Here is a 21,352-nt window from a genome sequence, read left to right as displayed (position 1 = left end):
AGTGAAAAACAATGTTTCCAACACAACTAGGCAATAGGTTAACCGGAAATCTCTTGTAAGTCGATGTATTAGGATGTATTCAGTAATAGTCTCCCAAATTTGTTTCCTACTCACATTTCTGGCAAAAACAACAAAAACCTGCAGGGGTTAATGAGTTAAGTGCTGGGTGTTGAAACCATCTCTGATAATCTTAAGGAAAAAACTTTTAGCCACTGTGGCAGTTATACTGGATGTAAGCTCAGATCCATTTTCATTTAGGCCAAACTAGACACCATTAGCAGACTTTTGTTGAATACCTATTGCTGATATGACTGTCCATTCAGCAGAATCAGTCAGTGCCAGATTAATCTAGTGCAGGGCCTGTAGCATATGTTATAAATGGGTCCTAAATTTAAAAAAACAACACATAAATATTAAAACACATACATTTTTAACTTGCATAGTAAAGTAATTGTATTTTTTCATTTGCTATACAGTCAGATAATACAACAAATATGCCTGACATTTCAGTAATAGTATTATTTACATGTAGGTAATTGATAGCTTGAAAGCATTTAGCATGGGGCCTGTAGCATGTGCTATTTTTGCTGCTAGGAAAAACAGCACTGGAATTAACGAGATTTTCAACATGTTTTCTGTGGCAGCTATATTGGAAGAATGATCAGCATTTTCAATCAGGATCAACTATATATCATAGTTAGTCTTGTGATGAAAACACCATGTTGATAAGACTTTTCATTTAGAATGAATAGCAATAATATGACTTTTAAGATGGTTACCATGGTAACCATACATGGTCAAATATGGCAATTTTTATCTGCTGCATACTATTCTTGTTAATACTGATGTGACTTTCCATTCTGAAGCAGTGATAATAACATTTTAAAGATGGCTGCCATGGTGGCCATATTAGATATCAAATCAAAGCCATTTTCATTTAGGACCAAGCAGACACCATAAAAAAACTTTTAGTGAAAATCCCACATTGACGTGGCCACACATTCAAGAGGTGTAACAAGACAGCCATTATGGTAGCTAAACTGGATTTCCATCTTAAACCAATTTCATTCTGGACCAACTAGGCATCACAAGATATCTTCTCATGAAACTGAATGTCAACATGGCTTTCTGTTCAGAATGAGTGGTGAAAATACATTTAAAATGGTTGCAATGGTGGCCATATTGGATGTCAGATCAGCACCATTTAAATTTTTGACCAAACATGTATCATAAAAAGTCCTTTTGTGAAACCCCCATAATGATATGACTATCCATTCAATAGGAGTAGTGAGAAGATTTTAAGAATGGCCACTGTTCTGGCCATACTGGACTTCAGTCAGATTGGCACAATTTTCATTTAGGAGATGTCCTTTAGTGAAACCGCTATTTTGATATGACCCTCCACTAAGGAAGTGTAGCAATAAAAATATTAGAACTGGCCACTGTGATGGCCATATTAGATGTCTGGGCAGCACCATGGTCATTTAAGACCATCTAGTCCATAGAATGAAATGTGTGTGTCAAGTTTCATGGCTATCAACCAAATAGTTTAGAAGAAGTAGCATTTTGCAAACCTGATGGACAGACAATAGACTATGGATGACCGACAATAAGCTTTTCTGATTTATAACCAGCAAGACTGATAAACTGACAAATATACAACAATTCTAAAATGTCAAAACAAACACTGCTGGTATCATGGCATAAATTCATTGTAGGATACTGTATATTCTCACTTATAAGTCAAGTCCAACTGCAAATTGCAAAGAACCAGCTATGCCATCGTATAATGCACAGGCAAACCTGGGTCTGTGCAGTTTGTTATGAGTAATCAGTACAACAACATCGACACTGATATGCAGGCACATTATGCTATGGCAGATCAGGATCATTGTTACTAGCAGTTTGCCTCGACTTATAAGCAAGCACATACGGTATGCTAATTCTGGAAAAGAATGAAAATAAAGTTTTTCTTTTCTTTCTTCATTTCTTCTCAATGTTCACCAAACAGTTATCAGATACAGTAAAAATGTTCTTTTTAAAAAAAAACATTTCTTGCCATATTTTGTAGAACTGAAAAACCCAATGCCTGACAATAAGTAGGGTCCATCTACTCAAAAGCCCAACAACTAAAATGCATCTTGCTCTGAATGCACTTTGAGGTAACTGTACTTTACAGTTCTCAGTCATTAATGTGGTACACTCAAGATAAAAACAGTAACAACACTCAGGGTCTGGGAACTGAAAAACATGTGCTCTTGTTATTTTGCTGCCAAAATATATATGTCTACTGTCCAGAACTGCAAAGGGCCAAGTTGGCATGGAGGTCATATCTTGTTCTGGTTTAAATTCATCTATCTTTGAATATCTTGTCTGTAAAATCAGACACCAAAAGAATATAAACTGTGCTGCATGCATCTAAGTAGAATATGGTACCAGGGTATGCACTGCAAAAACATCGTTAATCTAAGGTATGGGGGAAGTATAGCAATGCAAACTTGGTTGGAAGAAATATTTACCAGAATGAATCAAAATGTCACTGACTACAAGTATTTAAATTTAAAGACGACTGTGTAGCAATTTTTGGCAAAATAGGTACAATGAGAATATTTGTAAGTGGCCTTGTTTTATTGCTTCATTCCAAGAGGTAGAAAGACAAAAGGAAATATTTTTGACACCTTGTAGCATTTATCTTGAGTATCATTCAACTATCATTTTTTTATCAACAGTTTAAATCTATATTATGAAATAACACTATCAGAGTAAATATTGTCATAAGATTAAACCACCTTTAGTTGTATCTGACCAATTCAGTCTGGTGAATATATTGCTCACTCCAATATTTCAGGTGATATCAGAAATAACTTTAATATGTGGGAAATGAATAATGACTGGCAGAAAATTAGATTTTTTTTATCACCTGATTATAACAATGTAATATAAAATATATGCAGATACAAATACAGCTGTTCCAGAAATAAAAGCAAAAAGAGGAAGAAAGGGGGCAAAAGGCAGCTACCTGACTGCGCTAGTAAACAGAAGACTTGCTTTAGTTTGAATGCCGACATGTCCTTAAAAAGTTACAAAACTTTCCTCTGCAGAACCTGTAGCAGTTATCAGTGGCAGACATTGTAAACATTAATTATCATGGACACACAAAACTTCAACTGAAGTGATCATGACAAAAAGAAATCTTGGCCCTGTGACAAGGAATAAATTATATAAAACAATAAAAAATAATGTTACATTTATGATTTAAAATTAGGGGCACTTTAATTGTTAACACCAGATAATAACTTAGATGTTCCTTTTATTGTAAAAAATAAATAAAGAAGAGAATTATTGTTTTAAATCTGGCTGTTTCATAAACTATTATCATTGCTGTGTGAAAGTCATGAACTCTTAGGCAACCATATAGTGACAGTCAGTAGGAAAACTATAAAAAGAATAGTTCATGCATCAGTAATTACCATGATTAGCTACTACAGCTGAGGCCTCACATAAAATGCATGCAGCTAACTAATTCCTGTAAACTGGTTCACATGTACAATACAGTTTATCTGTGGCAGTAAACTATATACAATGTGTTGCCAATTAATATTTATTTCTACTTCCAACTGCACTGATCGCAAAGGGCCTTATGAGTACTCCAGTGTGTATATCCCATGGAAAAATTTGTGTGACCACAAGTTAAACACACATAAATTACTTATGTTTGCACAGGGTCTACATGTATTCTAGGTTGCATGGTTGTTGGATTTGTAAAGATTGCACTGAAAAACCTGCCATTTGTATGAAAATTACATAATATTTTCAAGCCCTACCTTTATTTCTTTCTAAATTCCCTCCTATATTCCAAAAAACCCTTTCCTACAAATGGAAGGGGGAATTTCTCTGATAGTAGAACATAAAATTGAAGTCCGCAGTTATCTTTTGTTGTAAGGATGTAGTACTAACAGATGTATCCAATCATCAGCTTTTATGATTGACACATAAACAGCTCCCAACAAATTACTTTAAACACAAAATTTCAATGTCATGAAATCATGAAATTAAGTTGCAAAAAGACCTTGTTTTGAAATAACATTGTAGTCCTTATCACGGTGTATTACGTCCCATGTTTCATGATTCTAAGTAGGATAAAATGCATATAGCATGCCAAAAACTCATGTGATCATAAGCTGAATGCAAAAACGTAACCAAAGCCAACAAAAGATAAATAATAGGACACAATGAATTTTCTTTTCTTGTAACAACGTGGTACAAAAGATGCATACCATCATCATTTTCATAATTCTAGCTAGGATGAATAGTGCCGAGAAGTCAACATCAAACAAAATTTAACCCATGTCAGTGAAGCATCAAATACAGGCCATAATGACTTATTTCTGAGTGAGGAGTAGCAATCATCAATATGCAGCCACTCACAGTTACATTATTCTAGACAGAGTAGTATATACAACGCATGCAAAAAGCGCAATTGGTCATGAGCCAAATGAAAAACTTCACTCAAGCCAGTAAAACATGAAATGTGGATCAGTGACCATTTCTGCATGGGTGCTGTTCAAGTACTGATGTTTACAATCTTCAATTTTATTGATTCTAGCACAAACAGTTAAAGCACAAATTATAACAATGTCAGTGAAGCAAGAAATACTGGCCACAGTGACCTACTTTTGTGTACTCACCAAAATGCATTCCATCATCAGGTAAAACAGTATGTATAGTAGATGTAAAGAAAACTTTGTGATCATGAGCTAAATACAACAACTAAACCTAAGCTAGTAAAATGTGAAATGTAGGTTCCAGTGACCCGTCTTTTGCTGCATGAGTATAGTATTAATGAAGATGCATGCAATTGTTTAGTTTGATGATTCTAACATTAATAGAGCTTGAGTAATAAAGAATTTAACCAAAGTTAATACAGCATAAAATTTTGGTCACAGTGACCTACTTCTGTGATGAGGGTGTAGTGCTCATTAAGATGCATCCACTCAGCAAATTTCATGACTCCAGGTATAACAATATGTATACAGGATGCAAAAAACTCTAGCAAAATGCAACAACTTCACTAAGAATGTACAAATAATGCACATGCATGGACAAAGTTAGCCCCCTCAGTCCTCTCACCACATGGCAGGTGATTTGAAACCCTTTATAAACTACTGCCTTGACCAAAGAATGTTTTAAATATATATATAATTTTTTATGTGTGGACACCAACACCAGGGGTAGTACAATAACTGACCTCTACTTCTTAGGGGAGCTAAACATTTACATCCTAAAAACAAGCATCAGCTTAAACCAGGTTTGCCAAGCAAACCATCTATATCTCTGATTCAATAATGTAATTCCCAAATGGTCATGCCAGGTTAAAGGGGGATAACTCAAGCTAAAAGCATGGCACTGGTTACCTGGTTGACAAAGAAGGACATCATACTACTGCCCTGATGAGTGGCAACATTATCATGACCTCGATACTAAAAAACAATGCAACAATGAGATCAGTTTCTATGCAAAAATAGTGCCATCAGGGCCGTCACAAGTTTGTGCTGGACAAAACAGCGCCCAGGGTGACCATCATCTTCAGCAAGTGCGGCTTTAAAAAAATATTGCAAGCTCTGAAAAAATGGTGCACCCTGGGCTTGGCGTACCACCTGCCCCTTATGATGGCCCTGAGGACTCTCTCAAATGTGGACAAATACTGCTAACCACAATTTTCATTAGTTTAAAATTGTCACAAATTTTGGGATAGTAATATAATCCTTCATGTACATGTGTGTAGGAAACAAATACTTCACCCCAGGATCAGAATTTTGTGTTGGACACGATGCTTTATAGATGAACGGTATATTCTCAGCCTCAATTGTAAAAGTACCTCTTGCTCATAACTGGATCAAGAAGTACCTGGTCACCATGAGTCACTTTTGCATAAAATCATGATTAAAGACGGATCATATTTTTTAAAAAACTGTTTGCCATTTTGCATCACTGAGATGGCACAGTCTACTACACAATTGTGAATCTGGAATACAAGTTAGACTGCTATTTTGACTAACTCTTGTTTAATTACAACGCCAATGAACTGTTAAAAACTACTATGACCTTTTTTTTTTGGTGTTTTTTTCATAGCATGGTCATATTTTCTGACTTCTCTGATATGAAATGATATAAGGACTTCATAATTTATGGGCTGCTAAAAAGTTTACTGAGAGACCTGTGCTATAGTGCACAGCACTTACACAGTGTAGACTGTGCTTAGCATCACATATCTTTGTTTATTCCTGAAAAAAAAACCCATCTTGATGTCAATTATGCTTTATTTTCATTGTTTTCAACAAATTTCATTTTTCCAGATCACACTTTAATTAAATGTCCATTGTTGCTTTACTGACTTTGCTTCATGTGTTCAAGAGTTTCCTTTTTCCAATGATATGAGCAATCCTACAAAGTGATGGAATCTATATGAAAAGACAGTTAATAAATATTTATAAATACATTAGGCACATGACCAGCATATAGTCACATAACTGTCATATATTAAAGAATGACCATAATATTGGTCAATATTCTGGATACAGATTGAACGGTTTCATTTTAGTTTTGTGTTTCAGCAAAACACAAAATCATAATTTTTCACACACTAATCATTCTAGTTTTGATTCTGATGACCGGGTTGTTTCAGCAGCTCCTTTTGAATGTAGCTGGTGAATTTGTCTTTTGTTTTCCAACAGAACTTCAATTGTTTAAGAGCTGAAACTGGTTTGAGTATAGAAGGTATTTGTCAAAAGCAATGCTGATACCCCTTTGCTTTTCAATATTAATCCTTTTACCACCTTTTATGTAGGACATAATATTAACACAATTACCACTGCTGAGTAAACATGTGCTTACATCAAAGCAAACTACAACTACATTACTGTTCCAATTATTTTCAAAAGCATTATTTCTAAGACTTCATCATAATTTTAGAGACATTTAAGTTTTGTGCAATATTACACATGATTCTAAACCAAGAAATGTACTTCATTCAGTACGTGTTAAAATCTTTCATGTACATGTGGTTATGTAAACTTGGTTAATTATAAATGCAAGTGACTAAAAGAACACTTTTTTGTTGTTTCAATACCACATTTTAAAATTTTCAAGGCAGAAAATGTATCTTTTGACAATTTTAATGAAATAATGGATAAACTGACAAGAGTAGATACAAGCTGAAATGAATAAGTTACTTTTAATAAGGTTACAACATTGTGCCAATGCTAAATGTCTGTCATTGTGTGATGAAATTATACACATTTGAAACTGGTGGAAATGGTAAGAAAACAGATGGAAATTAAATATATTTACTGATTCATATGACATTTCCTTTTAGTAATTTATAATCATAGTCCCTTAATAACTGCAAAGTCCTTTATCATTTGTATAATCATAGTCCCTTAATAATTGCAAAGTCCTTTATCATTTTTTAATCATAGTCCCTTAATAATTGAAGTTCTTTATCATTTTTTAAATAATGTTATGATCAATAAACTATGCAGAAGGATCAGTGGGAACAAACAAAAGTCTTGTCTGAAGACTTACAGTACATGAAAAAATTGATATTTCAAACTAAAAGAACATGAAAATTCTTTTAATTTCATGACTCAACTTTTATAGGTTATTATGTATTATTTTTGAAAATAATAAAGGTGTTCCAAGATTTAACAATCATTACTATATACAGAACTTTTCAGCTTATATAAAATTTGAAGTCCATATCTGGAATCTTCCATTTGGAAATGGGCAAATGTTGGTCAGCTTTGGCTGCTTTATCAGCCCTTCCATTACTCTTCTATTACCCATGTTTCCAACTGAACTAGCGAGCCCAAAGTTGAAATAACATCTCAAGCATTAGCTGGTATAATAAACACTGATTTTATCCAACAGATGAGATTATCCTAAACAAAGCAGATAGTTACAGTAAACTTTTATCATAATAATCCTGTGAATCCAAATGGAGTACAAAATGATCAATTAATGACTATCAAAATAACACAACAGTATCTTCAACATTGGTCCAGAATCTTAATCTAAACAATTCAGAGCCAATCATTTACAAATAAATTATTTTGCCATAAATAAATAAGAAAGGAATGAGAAAGAAAGAAAGAGTTAATCTATCAATGCAAGAAATACTTACATGTTGTGGAATGTAGATATCAAACAATGAGGCAGTGTCTACGTCAATAGCATGGAAACCTACATTTGACCCATAGACAACCTTTAACCTTTGACCCTCTTCTACTGTTAGGTCAACAAGCAAAGGTCTGTGGACTAGTTCACTGAAAGACTGAACAAAGATACAACTATTAACATCTTTTTGCTTCATATAACTTAAGAATGAAAAATGATAAAAATGTGAACAAGTTTTTTTGTCTTCTGAGGATTAACATTTCACAAATTTTTGAAACCACAGAAAAATTCATGAATACAACAATGAATACTTATATCAAAACAAGGTTCTATCTCAGTCTATCATCTCATTGCATTATCACAGATTTTAAAAAAATTTAAATCAAGTATCAAAAGAGTCCAACGGCTGTCGAAGTGAAGCCTACAAATACTTCTGTGAGAACATAATTAAGATCCTACTCAGCAGTCAGAGATTTAGATTTCTCAAAACTTTAATATAACCCACCTCAAACCAATACGACTCCTGTGACAACAGAGAAAGGAAGAAATTAGTTCAGTATTTCATGTTGACATGAAATATGCATCCAGAGTAACTGTAAATTCCCCTTCAAGCATGTAATTCATTATCAGCTGTCAAATAAATTGTCATAAAATGAAAGTGGACACAAAATTACACACGTGTATGATTGCTATACAATTTTTGAAAAACCTGTCACATTGCTCTATCACATTACATTGCTAGTGGCATTGCTAAGTGTCACACCATGACTTATACGATGTGGCTTTGTTGATAAGAAAGGTGTATGACATGATAAAGTTCTTCATCCTTTTTCTTACCTTAAATGCCATGAATTTGTGGTATGGTTTGGGAGCCCAGGCATAAATTTCTATACTCTCCTTCATGGCTATCACAAGAAACTTAATCTTTTCATATTTGACTGAAAAGAAAGAACAATGAATACTTATAACAAGTGCTGAAATTTCAAGCAAAATATATTTTCTCCTCTAGTGAAATGCTTAACTACTGAATATAGATGCCTATTCCAAGGTTGAGGGGAAATCAAATAACATATTTTTTTTCCTATTGTAAGAAAGGATAAATCTAAAACCAAGTGAAAAAACATAGCAGGAAGAGTGAAAATAAAATTTCAAAAGAATAACCCCAAGGAGATAAATAATTTCTGAAGGTTAAATCAATCTTCTTATAAACCCTTACTTTCATGAGCAGCACATTATACACCTGCCCTGCTTAATAATTCTATATGTAGGTGATATAAAAATTTAGCACAGAAACCATTTTTCTGCTTAGTCTCAGTGACCTTTGACCTTTTGATCACAAAATCAACAGGCTTCTCCTTACCCCAAATGCAGGCCATCCACAAAATTCGGTTCTGGTCTATGATGTGGAACCAATGTAATTGTGCAGAAACATTTTAGTTCTGACAGTAAACTAGACTCTGGACCTTTTGACTCCCAAATAAATAGGCTTCCACCTTATGCCATATACAAACCATCTACAAAGTTTGGTCTAGGTCAGTGATGTTGAACCAGTATTAATGCATATAAAAAATCTCCAACATTTTTCTTCTCTGAACCATAATGACTTTGTCCTTTTGACCATCAAATCACTAGATTTCATCCTTTCCCACATGCAAGCCAACCAAAATGCTTGGCAACAGTATTTGGTGGTAAACTCTAGTTACTGCGTGGAAACTGGTTACAGATGTACACTGGACAGACAATGTCACGTTATAATATGTTCTGCCTTATTACCAATGTATGCAAAACTGCCTGGTGGTAAGATCGAAAACATTTTTTCACACAGATCCCGTAAAGTGGGAGGACTGTGACTGCTCTTTAACAATGTGATCCCGTATTCCAACGATACATATCCATAGACTGAGGAAGAGTGTTTATGTTTTGTATTTTTTATCCACTGAATTTTGAGTCAGAGAACTAAATGTTTCATAAACTGGCAAGCATTTGTTTGAGATTATACACTGTTTGCTGATGAAGCTAGTTTTATCAGTTAAAGGACTGGATGCAAGTAAACATGCATTTGTCAGTATTCACAGCATTTTAATGTGATTTTAAATGAATTATAGATTTTCCTGCTTCACATCATCCATGCTTAAAGTGCTGTTTCAAAAAGCTAAATAACTATCAAAGCCAATTATCTCCCTTGAATACAACCGAAAATGAAAATATTGACTACATGATATGCATTTCTAATTTGTGTTTCATCCACCAAACACAGTGCAAGACTCGGAATCAAAATGCATTTCTAAGATAATGAGCGATGAGCAATGAAATTATAGCTAAAATGTAAATATCATACAAACAGTATGCAGGTTTAGTAACAATACACATCAATAGAAAGCTCAATGGCCCCCTCTTTCTCAAAGTTGAAATCAAGAGACTGTTGGGTGCCCTGGGTGGCCAAGTGATCTGTGTAGCTTGCCAGTAGCTTCCCATTGGCTGGTGGTTCTTTCTGAGTTCTTCCTTTGCCAAATATAATGGCCTCCATGTACAGCCTATCATATACTGAAAAACTGCATAACAACAGGAAGAAGAGTCTCTTGACGAGAATGACACTCTACTGGCTGAAAAGAATTACTAGGATTGAAGATTAGACCCATTTTTCCTTTAAACTGCTGAGTGCTGAATCTCTGACAATCTTCAGCAATAACTTAATTATGAAATTAGCTGCTGTGGTGGCCATTTTGTATGTCTGGTTGGTATTATTGTCAAGAAGGGACCAGGGTGATATCATTATAAGTCTTTTGGTCAAAACTTCAAGTCAATATGACCATCCATTCATGGTGAGTGGTGACAACAAGATATCAAACACATCCATTCTGGCAGCCACATTGGCTGTACGATTAGCACCATTATCATTCAGGACCAAATACGTTTCATTAAAAAGTATAGTGGTGAAAAAGTCCATGCTGATAAGGCCATCCATTTGGAGGTAAATATATTATTAAGATGACCACCATGCATGATGGCCTTATTATGGGTCAGTTTGCATCATTTTCAGTTAGGACCAACTGGACAAGTAAGAACTTTTCTGATGAAAACCACACATCAATGTGACCATACATAGAGGAGAAGTAGCAATAATGAGATTTTCAAGACGTCTGTTGTAGTGACCCCACTGGATGTCTAAGCATCCCAACTGTCATTCAGGGACTGACCAGATCACTGGATAAATTTGTGTGTGTAGAGTTTAATGGAAACTTTCCAATTAGTTTAGGAAGAGTAGCAAAACAAAATTATGCTAACAAACATATGGAAGGCAATGAATAATAGACAACTGACCATCCAATAAACTCTCTTACACTATGACCAGTGGAGGTAGAAATAAATATTTGTGGACATTGTTTCCACAATGAGTACACAAATAACGCTGCAATAGTAAAAAGATATGGATGAAGCATGACAACATAATAGATGAAACATGAAAGCATAAATGTCATGAGACCAAACAATGGCTCAAGCATGTTCTAATTGCCAACTTACCTATCTTAAAATGAACACAGCCTTCTAAATCTCCTACATTCACCCAACCATTCCTTCTTTCATTTGTTGGCTAAAAATAACAAGAAAAAACCATCAGAATACTTGAGTTCATACAATTATAGCATGAAAATGTTTATAGTTGTGAAAAACCACAATATTAATGAAATAAAATTGTTGCAAGATGACTTACAAGTTAGCATTTCGCTTCATATGTTTCTTCTCAAAGTAAATTTTCTTAATAACTTTGCTGCAAATCTTCTGACGTTCATAATATCGAAGCATCTGGCTCATTTAAACTAAAGAATCACAAGATTATGCAAAGCACGGTCTCCATTATGAGCAAATCTACGATACAATTTAAACATAAAATGACATAAAATAATTTCAAATACAAATCTAATGGAAGTACAGTTTTGACAAATCAACACTCACTGTGCAGCTTCAAATAACGTCATTACTACATTATGACATCAACAATGTGATGTCACTTTACTAATGTATATCATAGTACTGGGAGAGATTGGACATGAAATGGTGTGGTTGTCACATCAACCTCTAATTAATAATGAAAAAGAAAACTTCTTATTCAATTTCAATAATCAAAAGAAAATGTCCCTTGGAAGAAAATCATAAAGTCAACAAAACATATACAAGACCTATGGAAATTTTGATCTATTGTATTACCTACCATAAATCGGCCATGATGTCTTTCTGTTCTTAAGAAACTCCATAATAGTTAATTATCATCACTGATGACTTGAATCTCATGGACTAGTTTTCTAAGGCAAGTGCACAACTACAAATGACTTGAATCTCTTGGACTAGTTGTCTAAGGCAAGTACACAACTCTGATGACTTGAATCTCTGGACTAGTTGTCTAAGGCAAGTGCACAACTACAAATGACCTGAATCTCATGGACTAGTTGTCTAAGGCAAGTACACAACTCAAATGACTTGAATCTCTTGGACTAGTTGTCTAAGGCAAGTACACAACTACAAATGACTTGAATCTCATGGACTAGTTGTCTAAGGCAAGTACACAACTACAAATGACTTGAATCTCATGGACTAGTTGTCTAAGGCAAGTACACAACTCAAATGACTTGAATCTCTTGGACTAATTGTCTAAGGCACTGCACAACTACAAATGACTTGAATCTCATGGACTAGTTGTCTAAGGCAAGTACACAAATACAAATGACTTGAATCTCATGGACTAGTTGACTAAGGCAAGTACACAACTACAAATGACTTGAATCTCATGGACTAGTTGTCTAAGGCAAGTGCACAACTCAAATGACTTGAATCTCTTGGACTAGTTGTCTAAGGCAAGTACACAACTACAAATGACTTGAATCTCATGGATTAGTTGTCTAAGGCAAGCACACAACTACAAATGACTTGAATCTCATGGACTAGTTGTCTAAGGCAAGTACACAACTACAAATGACTTGAATCTCATGGACTAGTTGTCTAAGGCAAGTACACGACTACAAATGACTTGAATCTCATGGACTAGTTGTCTAAGGCAAGAACACAAAAGGATGTTTGGTTTCACATTATCTTTTTCCTTTTGTCAGCAATCAATGTAATTATTTCATTAGTATTTGCAACCATTTCAATTTATCAATAGGCACTATCAGTTGTATTTTTTAAAAATTAATATATCACAAAAATACTGCAATATTTAATTCAATATTGAAATGTATTGTGATAGGATTTTTGTTGTTGTTGTTGTTGTGGGGTTTAACGACATTTTTCAGCACACAATAGGCTATACATGGCGGCCAGTATTAATGGTGGAGAAAGAACCCGGGAAAACCCCGGAAAGAACCACCAACCCACGAGAAGCTACTGGCAAGCTTTCTCACATACTCACATTGGCTGAATCTGAGACTCGAACTGGTGCAGACAGAGGTGAGATGGCAGTGACCCGTAATGGTGATAGTATTTTCAATTCTTGACTAACCCCAAACAAATTATAAGTAACCAGTACAACCGATTATGTAGACAGTATTACAATCTCCCAACAGGTCCAGATAAGTGTTTCACCGTATATTGTGCCATTATTTATAACCTGTATATATCAGTGGAATGTACAGGAAATGTTTTCCTCTGGGAATAATTATTTTCAATTTATTGAAAAACCATCCACATTAAAATTGTGTATTTTGAAAGCAAAAGATCACTTACTCCTTCTGTTTTAAAGATTTTGTTCTTCAACCATGAAAGATAGTACACTCGGAGTTTATTCCTTTTGCCTGATATTGTAACAAGAATGTTTTGGTTTTCCAGTACTTCCATCTGTGAGAATCTCCTCCTTGAGATGAGGCTGTACACTGAAAGATAAAAAAGACATTTAATAGAGAAATCCAAGACTATAATTCTTACAGTCAAAACTCTTGTGCTAAATTCAATTTACCTGATCTTTTGAGGCAACCTATGTTTTGTGGAATGCTATGTCACACCTGAGAATGGGGTCAATCACAACATGGCTATCTGCCACTATAGGTGATACAGCTTTCCTGGTGTATCCAAGTAAAAACCGTAGCTATACAGCAATGTTTTACCTACTGTCCTGGTAAAACAGAACTTCTAGCAAGCAGCATACAAACTGAAGAGTAAACTGCCCTAGAGTTAGCAACTATCTATGAAACAGAAATCAACAAACTCATTCACTTATATTAGATAAAGATGTAACACCCCTAATAAATGCTTAATAATGAAGTAGACTATACACAGGTTATCGCTTTGTTTAGCCTGTTATGTCACATGGTTGAGGCATGTCTCCATTTCCTCACAGACACTGTAATGCCATGATTGTGATTACTTTATTTTCATGCTTTCATGCATATACTCTGCCCATGTGCACATTCACTATTCTTGTAGTGTAAATTAGTGCATACTCTGCCCAAGCATACACCCCACAAAACCCTATATGTAAAGTACACAACTACAAATGACTTGAAGTTGAAGGGCCAGACATGTGGTAGATCACCTTGAATGTTCTAAACCACATGCTTTATCATGATCACAAATATATATATAGAACATATATTTAACTTTGAAAAATGGTTTCTTACTTTCTTTTTCTTCTCTGATAATCAAATAGTTAACTTCAAATCCTTCTGAAATTTCTGTCCAACTAAAGAGTGAAACTCTTAGAGTAACAGGGCAAATGCAGGATAGTACTTTTTCTCTCCTTTTTACAGTTACATAATTTTGGTTTGCATGATGATGACAGGCAATTGGAACAAATAAAATTAACAATATCTCATGTCGATCTATTTATGGAGTGTTATAGAAACGTCTAGAACATGCAAGTAGTGATTTTAACCACACATAAATCTGTAACTCGCCTGACTCAGGGTAATTTTACTACTTTACTCAAGTTCCAGCTGGATACATCAGCTGATATAAAAGTTCAATGACATTAAAAGATTCTGAGTTAAAATCTTAACATTCAATGTGATTACAACAGTACCCAACTGTAATAAGTAAGGCTTAGCATCAACAGTACCCAACTGTAATAAGTAAGGCTCGGCATCAACAGTACCCAACTGTAATAAGTAAGGTTCAGCAACAACAATACCCAACTGTAATAAGTAAGGCTCAGCATCAACAGTACCCAACTGCAGTAAGGCTTAGCATCAACAGTACCCAGCTGTTATAAGTAAGACTCAGCATAAACAGTACCCATCTATAATAAATAAGGCTTAGCATAAACAGTACCCAACTGTAATAAGGCTTAGCATCAACAGTATCAAGCTGTAATAAGTAAGACTCATCATAAACAGTACCCAACTGTAATAAGTAAGACTCAGCATAAACAGTACCCAACTGTAATAAGTTAGGCTTAGCATAAACAGTACCAAGCTGTAATAAGTAAGACTCAGCATAAACAGTACCCAACTGTAATAAGAAAGGATCAGCATAAGGAAGGATCGGCATCAACAGTATTTGGTTATAATAACTAGGGCTCAATAAATACTTTAAAGCCAATAATGTGCGAAACATGACAATAAAACCATTAGAAAATTCAGAGGGTGAACTTAGGATCTTTTCCATCAGACTCTGAATTTTTTGTTTTTCACTTGAAATTATAATATTTTAACTGGAAAAGGTGTGTGTGTGTGTATGCATCAGTGTGTATTTCATCCAAACCCCATTTGGTCCATTTTTTTAAAACTGATGGTTACAAATACAAAGTCACTATTTAGGACTGCTCCAGTGACCTAAGTGGTTAGAGCATCCATCTCAGATATGGGAGGTCGTGGGTTTGAACCCCTGCCAAGTCATGCCAAAGGCTTATAAAACTGGTACTAGCATCTGCCTCGCCAGGCACTCAACATAAAGAGGTTAATGTTATGACTGGTCAGCCTGGTGTCAGGATAATGTGAGTGGGTGGGACATGATGTTATATACCTGCAGCATGATGCCCCAGTGCTTAGGTAGTAGTATTAACTGTCTCACAGCAGACATAGCAATATGACTGAAATATTGTTAAAGCTACGCTAAAAATCCAAATTGCTCACACACATCATGAATTTTGCATTAATGTTGTCTTTTAATAAGTCTAAGACCTTCTCAATTGAAATATCATTATCACACACATATAAGGGCAAAGTGTTCACCTGCATAAATCAATTCTTAAAATACGCAGGAAGGGCAAATCATGAATATACTACAACCCAGTGCCCAATGGGGGCAGGTGGGTAACAGTGAGTGTCATGTAAAACTGAAAGTAGCTCACTGTACATACCTTTACCCTGACCACTTCTATCTAAAAGCATCAGTCCATTATCTGTGCCTATCAGTAAGTTTACACCTTAAAAAGAAAGAGAGAGTTTTTTAAAAAGAGACAAATTATACAATAATATTTTAAGCAAAGAAAATATAACTTTATAATACTACTTCCTGCAAAACAATTCTACTATGAAGAAATGAATATGATCGTTTAATTTACAGCAAAATCTGTGTTTGCTATGTGACCTAAATCCATGGTATGTATATTTAATTTGGATAAATATGAAGAAAAAATATATGATCATTATATTGTCATTTTTGAAGAAAACTATATTCTAATATTGTTTGCGCCAAAGCTGATGATAAGATAGTATTATCATATATCCAGATTTCTGCAGTCATTTATTGAAATTTAATTTCTTTGCATTTAGATTAAGTGAAAAGTCAGAAGAAGAAAAAACAGCATTATATAATATATAGACAAACTCACTCCATGTTATTTCTGTGTATTCAATCTACACTACAAGTCTGAAAATAATCTCAATTTACATTGTCAAAAAAAAATAATTTCCATCTTTCTTAGGTGGCGCTCACCAGATAAAATGTACTTTTGAGAGAGTGACGTATGTAAGGTGAAGTAGTTCGCATTTAAAACATGCACAGTGGAGAGAATGTTTGCATACCTCTATGATATATTAATGTAATGTGGATGATATTTCTTTTGGATATTGTACTTTTGGAAATTTTACATGATTTAAGCACACTGCTAACTAAAATGACTGCTCCCTTGTGTTAAAAAATCAGTCTGAATTAGTCTAAAGTACACTATACATAGCAGCTATTAAAATAGGGAAAATGAATTTTGCCAGACTAGACAATACCAGCTTCTGAAAGTGCAATGAATGAATTACCAAACATATAAAATGTAAAAAAAGTTATCAGCTCTTTTTTATACAATTTACCTCTGAAGTTCAGGAAGTGAAAATGACCAAGTAGAGCTAGCACTTTTTTGAAAGGTGCACATTTGAAGTAAGGCCAAGCTGTATACTCTATAATCCATAGCACACCCATCAATCATACACCAAAATAAAGGGAATTAAAGGTTCTTTGCATTATACCTAAGATATACAAGGTCTTTTATAAATAGCCAGTATAACCAGTGAGGAAAGCCGGGGACATTCTTTTTCTTTAAAATCCTAACCCTATGCAAAATGCGAAACTGTATAGCGCCACCTTATCAGAAAATGCAGAAGATAGATATTCTATTGCACTGTCTGAAAATAACACAAATTCTAATGTGAAGGGAAAGAACTTCAACTTTCTTACCCCATAAAGAAGCACAGAGGATGTCAGAGCTAAACTTCTTTTTATATTTTCTAATCTCTGGAGTGTCACTGGCCATCTCATGGGTCTGGCTAGGTGTGACATTGACATTGATCTGTGATCCGCGTCGTGATGGGCCTGTGACAGATCCCACTGTTGATCCACTGGTCTGTGCATTAGGATTTGCACCAAAACCGAAAGCTGAGAAGGATCTCTGATGCCGCATGGAGGGAGCCTTGCTGACTGCATTTCGATACTGTAACAGAAAGAATTTTTTTTTTTATGTTCTAATAGCCCCAACTTGAGAAGCAGCCAGAATGTATCTATGAATAACAAAATTACATCAGCAGAGATATGTGTGTGTGCGTGTGTGTGTGTGTGATTTTGATTTTTAACAAAGTTTTAAAAAATGAGTCATATTGCTACTATGTCTGCAGTGTGGCAGTTTATGGTGATGTCTAGCACTGGGGCATCATGCTGCAAATATGTAGCATGATATCCTACCCAGTCACATTATCCTGACTGCAGGCTGACCAGTCCTAACAATAACCTCAATGCTGAGCACCTAGTGAGGCAGCTGTTAGTACCCTTTTTATAAGTCTAAAGTATGACTCAGCCTGGGTTCAAACTTGCGACCTTCCGCATGCAAGGTGGACACTTTAACCACTAGGCCACTGCCAACAGAGCGGTGCATCAGCAGAGATAAAAGTTGCAATGTGGGTACATATTTGAATGAATGTGTACTCCACATGAAAATTTAGTTTCTGTGACCTACTTTCCAGGGTTTAATCTCAAAAGCTTAAAATTTTGTTCTGGCCCATTCAGATATCTTTTATCTACTGCAGACTAGTCAACACTAACAAGACCTCAGTAAGGCAGTGAATATTATTTGATAATTTGAAACCAATTTTTCAATAAGGCTCAAAATTATAATGTAATGTTTCTTGTTGATGTCTCAAACATGTATTTCAAACGTTCAGAAGTATCCTTACATGCAATTAAGGTCTCTTGATAAAATAAAAACTCCTATTTCAAGTTAATCAACAACCTGGCAGATCAACAAGGCCATGATAAGAAAATGTGCATTCTCAAAGCTCATAAATGCATATTATAAACTCAAATATGAAACTATGAGATCCAACTGAAAAAATCATTTAAATCTCATGATCACATACTCCGAACAACAGAAGTGCACATTTCAGGACAGCTGATCGGAGCACTAGTTTTATCACATGGTCTAGCTCTTGATTACATATTCAAGCTTTTATCCTCTGCAGTCTTACTGTCTTGAATATGTAATCATGTGACTTGAACATCTTTTCCAAATGGTGCTCCCAAGCCGTCAAATCAGAGCTTGAAATGTGAATACCTGATATTTCAAATTCAGGAAGATGGTATGTTTTCACATTATAAGCCTGGTGGCTTGCTAGAGAGTACAATTTTTCAAGGTGGAAGTTTTGATTTTGTGTAATGAAAAGCAGCACATAATGATGAGAGTAATTCCACACATTACAGAGATCATATAAATAAAAAGTAGTTTCTGTTTGGCTTTATCGAGCTTGCATAATCGAGCCAAGAAATCACAAACTATTTCCGTATAACGGTATTATGGCCCTGATTGCATGTCATAATTATTTCATATCATAATGCGTATACTTAATAATAATAATAATAATAATAATGAGGACTTTGTATAGCGCCTAATCTTTAGAAGCTCTAAGCGCTTTACAACATTAGACAACACCTATAACATAAAAAACATATAATGATATGATTACAAAAAAACCCACCATAAAATTAGAAAACATTTTAAAAAAATAATATTAAAACAATGCTGAGAATATTTAAGGTAGGAAACATTATTAGGTCTTTAAGTTTGTTCTTGCAGTCGAAATAAGTGAGTTTTGAGAGCCCTCTTGAATGTGATCACTGTGTCTTTGTGTCTAAGTTCAGTGGGCAATTCATTCCACGTTGCTGGGCCCTGGTATGCAAAAGAATGCTGTCCATATCACTTTGTTTTCATAGTGAGAATAATGAGTATATGATTGTCAGAAGAGGAGCATAATCATCTTCCTGGTGTGTACACATGGGTGAGGTTGGATAGGTATGTTGGACTAGAGTCCGACAGTGAAATGTAGCAGAGAGAACAAATTTTGTGTTTGATTCTGGATTGATGGATAGCCAGTGATGGGTACAGAGCAGCGGGGAGGTGTGCTCTGATCGTGGTACTCTAAGTATGATCTGAGCAGCTGTGTTTTGAACTTTTTGAAGTTTCTGGAGTAGATATTGAGATGAACCAGACAGATTTGAGTTACAATAGGCCAGTCTTGAAAGTACTAATGAACACACAAGTGTTTTAGTGGCATCAACTGAAAGATATTTGCGGATTGAGCTGATGCGTCTCAGCTCAAGATATGCAGCCTTGCATATGTTCATGACATGTTGGTGCAATGTGAGAATACTGTCCAGAGTAATACCTAGGTTTCGTACTGATTGTGTGAATTTAATGTTGATGTTGCTGATATTTATTGTTTGAGGTAAAGGATGTGAATGAGAAAGTCTTTGTGTTGTTATCAGAATGGCCTCAGTTTTATCATCATTCATCTGCAGCTTGTTACATGTCATCCATGATTTCACATCCGAAATGCACCTCTCTACACCTTGGATGGTAGCATCAACTTCAGTTGGGTGGCTAGATTTGTATATTTGGGTGTCATCAGCGTACAATTGGTGAGACACTGGATGATGATCTATGACACTTGAGAGTGACTGAGTATACAGAATGAAGAGAACAGGTCCAAGAACAGATCCCTGTGGAACACCACAACAAAGATCAACTGGGCTGGAGTGTATACTTAGACAATGTAACCACTGAATCATATATTATCATTCATTTTTTTTAAAACCCAAATTGGTTGCTATAGATGTTATTTATTTTCTATTAGCAACATGTTTTATTCATCTGCTGATTGCTACATATTTTAATCATTTGCCCAATCACAAAACAACTTGACATTGGTACTTTTATGGCAGAAAATGAAATAGGGGCAAAATGTCATTACTGAAAATGCACAAACCCAGATAAACTGGAGCATGTGCTTGCAAACCTGGGTCTATGCAGTCTGCGAGAAGTAATTAGTAGAACCAACACCCAAGACCTTGATCTGCCAGCGCATTATGTAACAGCAGATCAGGATTGTTGTTGTTTGCAGTTTGACTCAGCTTATAAGCAAGTACGTGAGCATAAAAAGTTTAATTCTTGTATAAATCTCAAGAATTTAAACTGATTACTGGCCCTCACTCATTATTCACACTTGTTTATTCTAAGGCCCTTGCCAATGATGACAAACCTTAAATACAGTTGTTTATTTTAAGGCCTATAATAAGGCCCTTGTCACTGATGATAAACCTCACGCACAAGTCTTTAATCAAAGGCCCTTAATACTGATGATAAATTTCATACACAGTTCTTTATTCTAAAGTCCTTGTCAATGATGATAAACCTTCATTACCCTATTTATATATGAATTAGTCAGGGAATGACAGCTGGCTGAAAATGAAGAACTTTGGAATAATCATGTCTTTA

General features: G+C 34.9%; 1 protein-coding gene across 13 annotated transcripts in view; it reads right to left on the bottom strand.

Annotated features, from left to right (window-relative positions):
• Positions 1-21,352, bottom strand: part of LOC149799750 (serine/threonine-protein kinase mig-15-like) — a 259,276-nt gene that overhangs the window by 22,302 nt on the left and 215,622 nt on the right. For 11 of the 13 annotated variants that reach the window (XM_089959127.1, XM_089959132.1, XM_089959133.1 and 8 more), the window contains 7 exons: positions 17,770-18,022; positions 16,460-16,525; positions 13,891-14,036; positions 11,698-11,767; positions 9,013-9,113; positions 8,183-8,332; positions 5,415-5,480 (listed from right to left, as the gene is read on the bottom strand). In XM_089959127.1, the coding sequence (XP_089815253.1) occupies positions 5,415-5,480; positions 8,183-8,332; positions 9,013-9,113; positions 11,698-11,767; positions 13,891-14,036; positions 16,460-16,525; positions 17,770-18,022 (852 nt within the window). The remainder of the gene's footprint in view (positions 1-5,414; positions 5,481-8,182; positions 8,333-9,012; positions 9,114-11,697; positions 11,768-13,890; positions 14,037-16,459; positions 16,526-17,769; positions 18,023-21,352) is intronic. The other 2 variants (XM_089959138.1, XM_089959140.1) reach the window with 1 other exon arrangement.

Source organism: Sinohyriopsis cumingii, chromosome 5, assembly GCF_028554795.1.
Source record: "Sinohyriopsis cumingii isolate HCF-2022 chromosome 5, ASM2855479v2, whole genome shotgun sequence".
NCBI classification, from domain to species: Eukaryota; Metazoa; Mollusca; class Bivalvia; order Unionida; family Unionidae; genus Sinohyriopsis; species Sinohyriopsis cumingii.
Note: the sequence above shows the minus strand (reverse complement) of the source record. Positions and strands in the feature narration are given on the sequence as shown.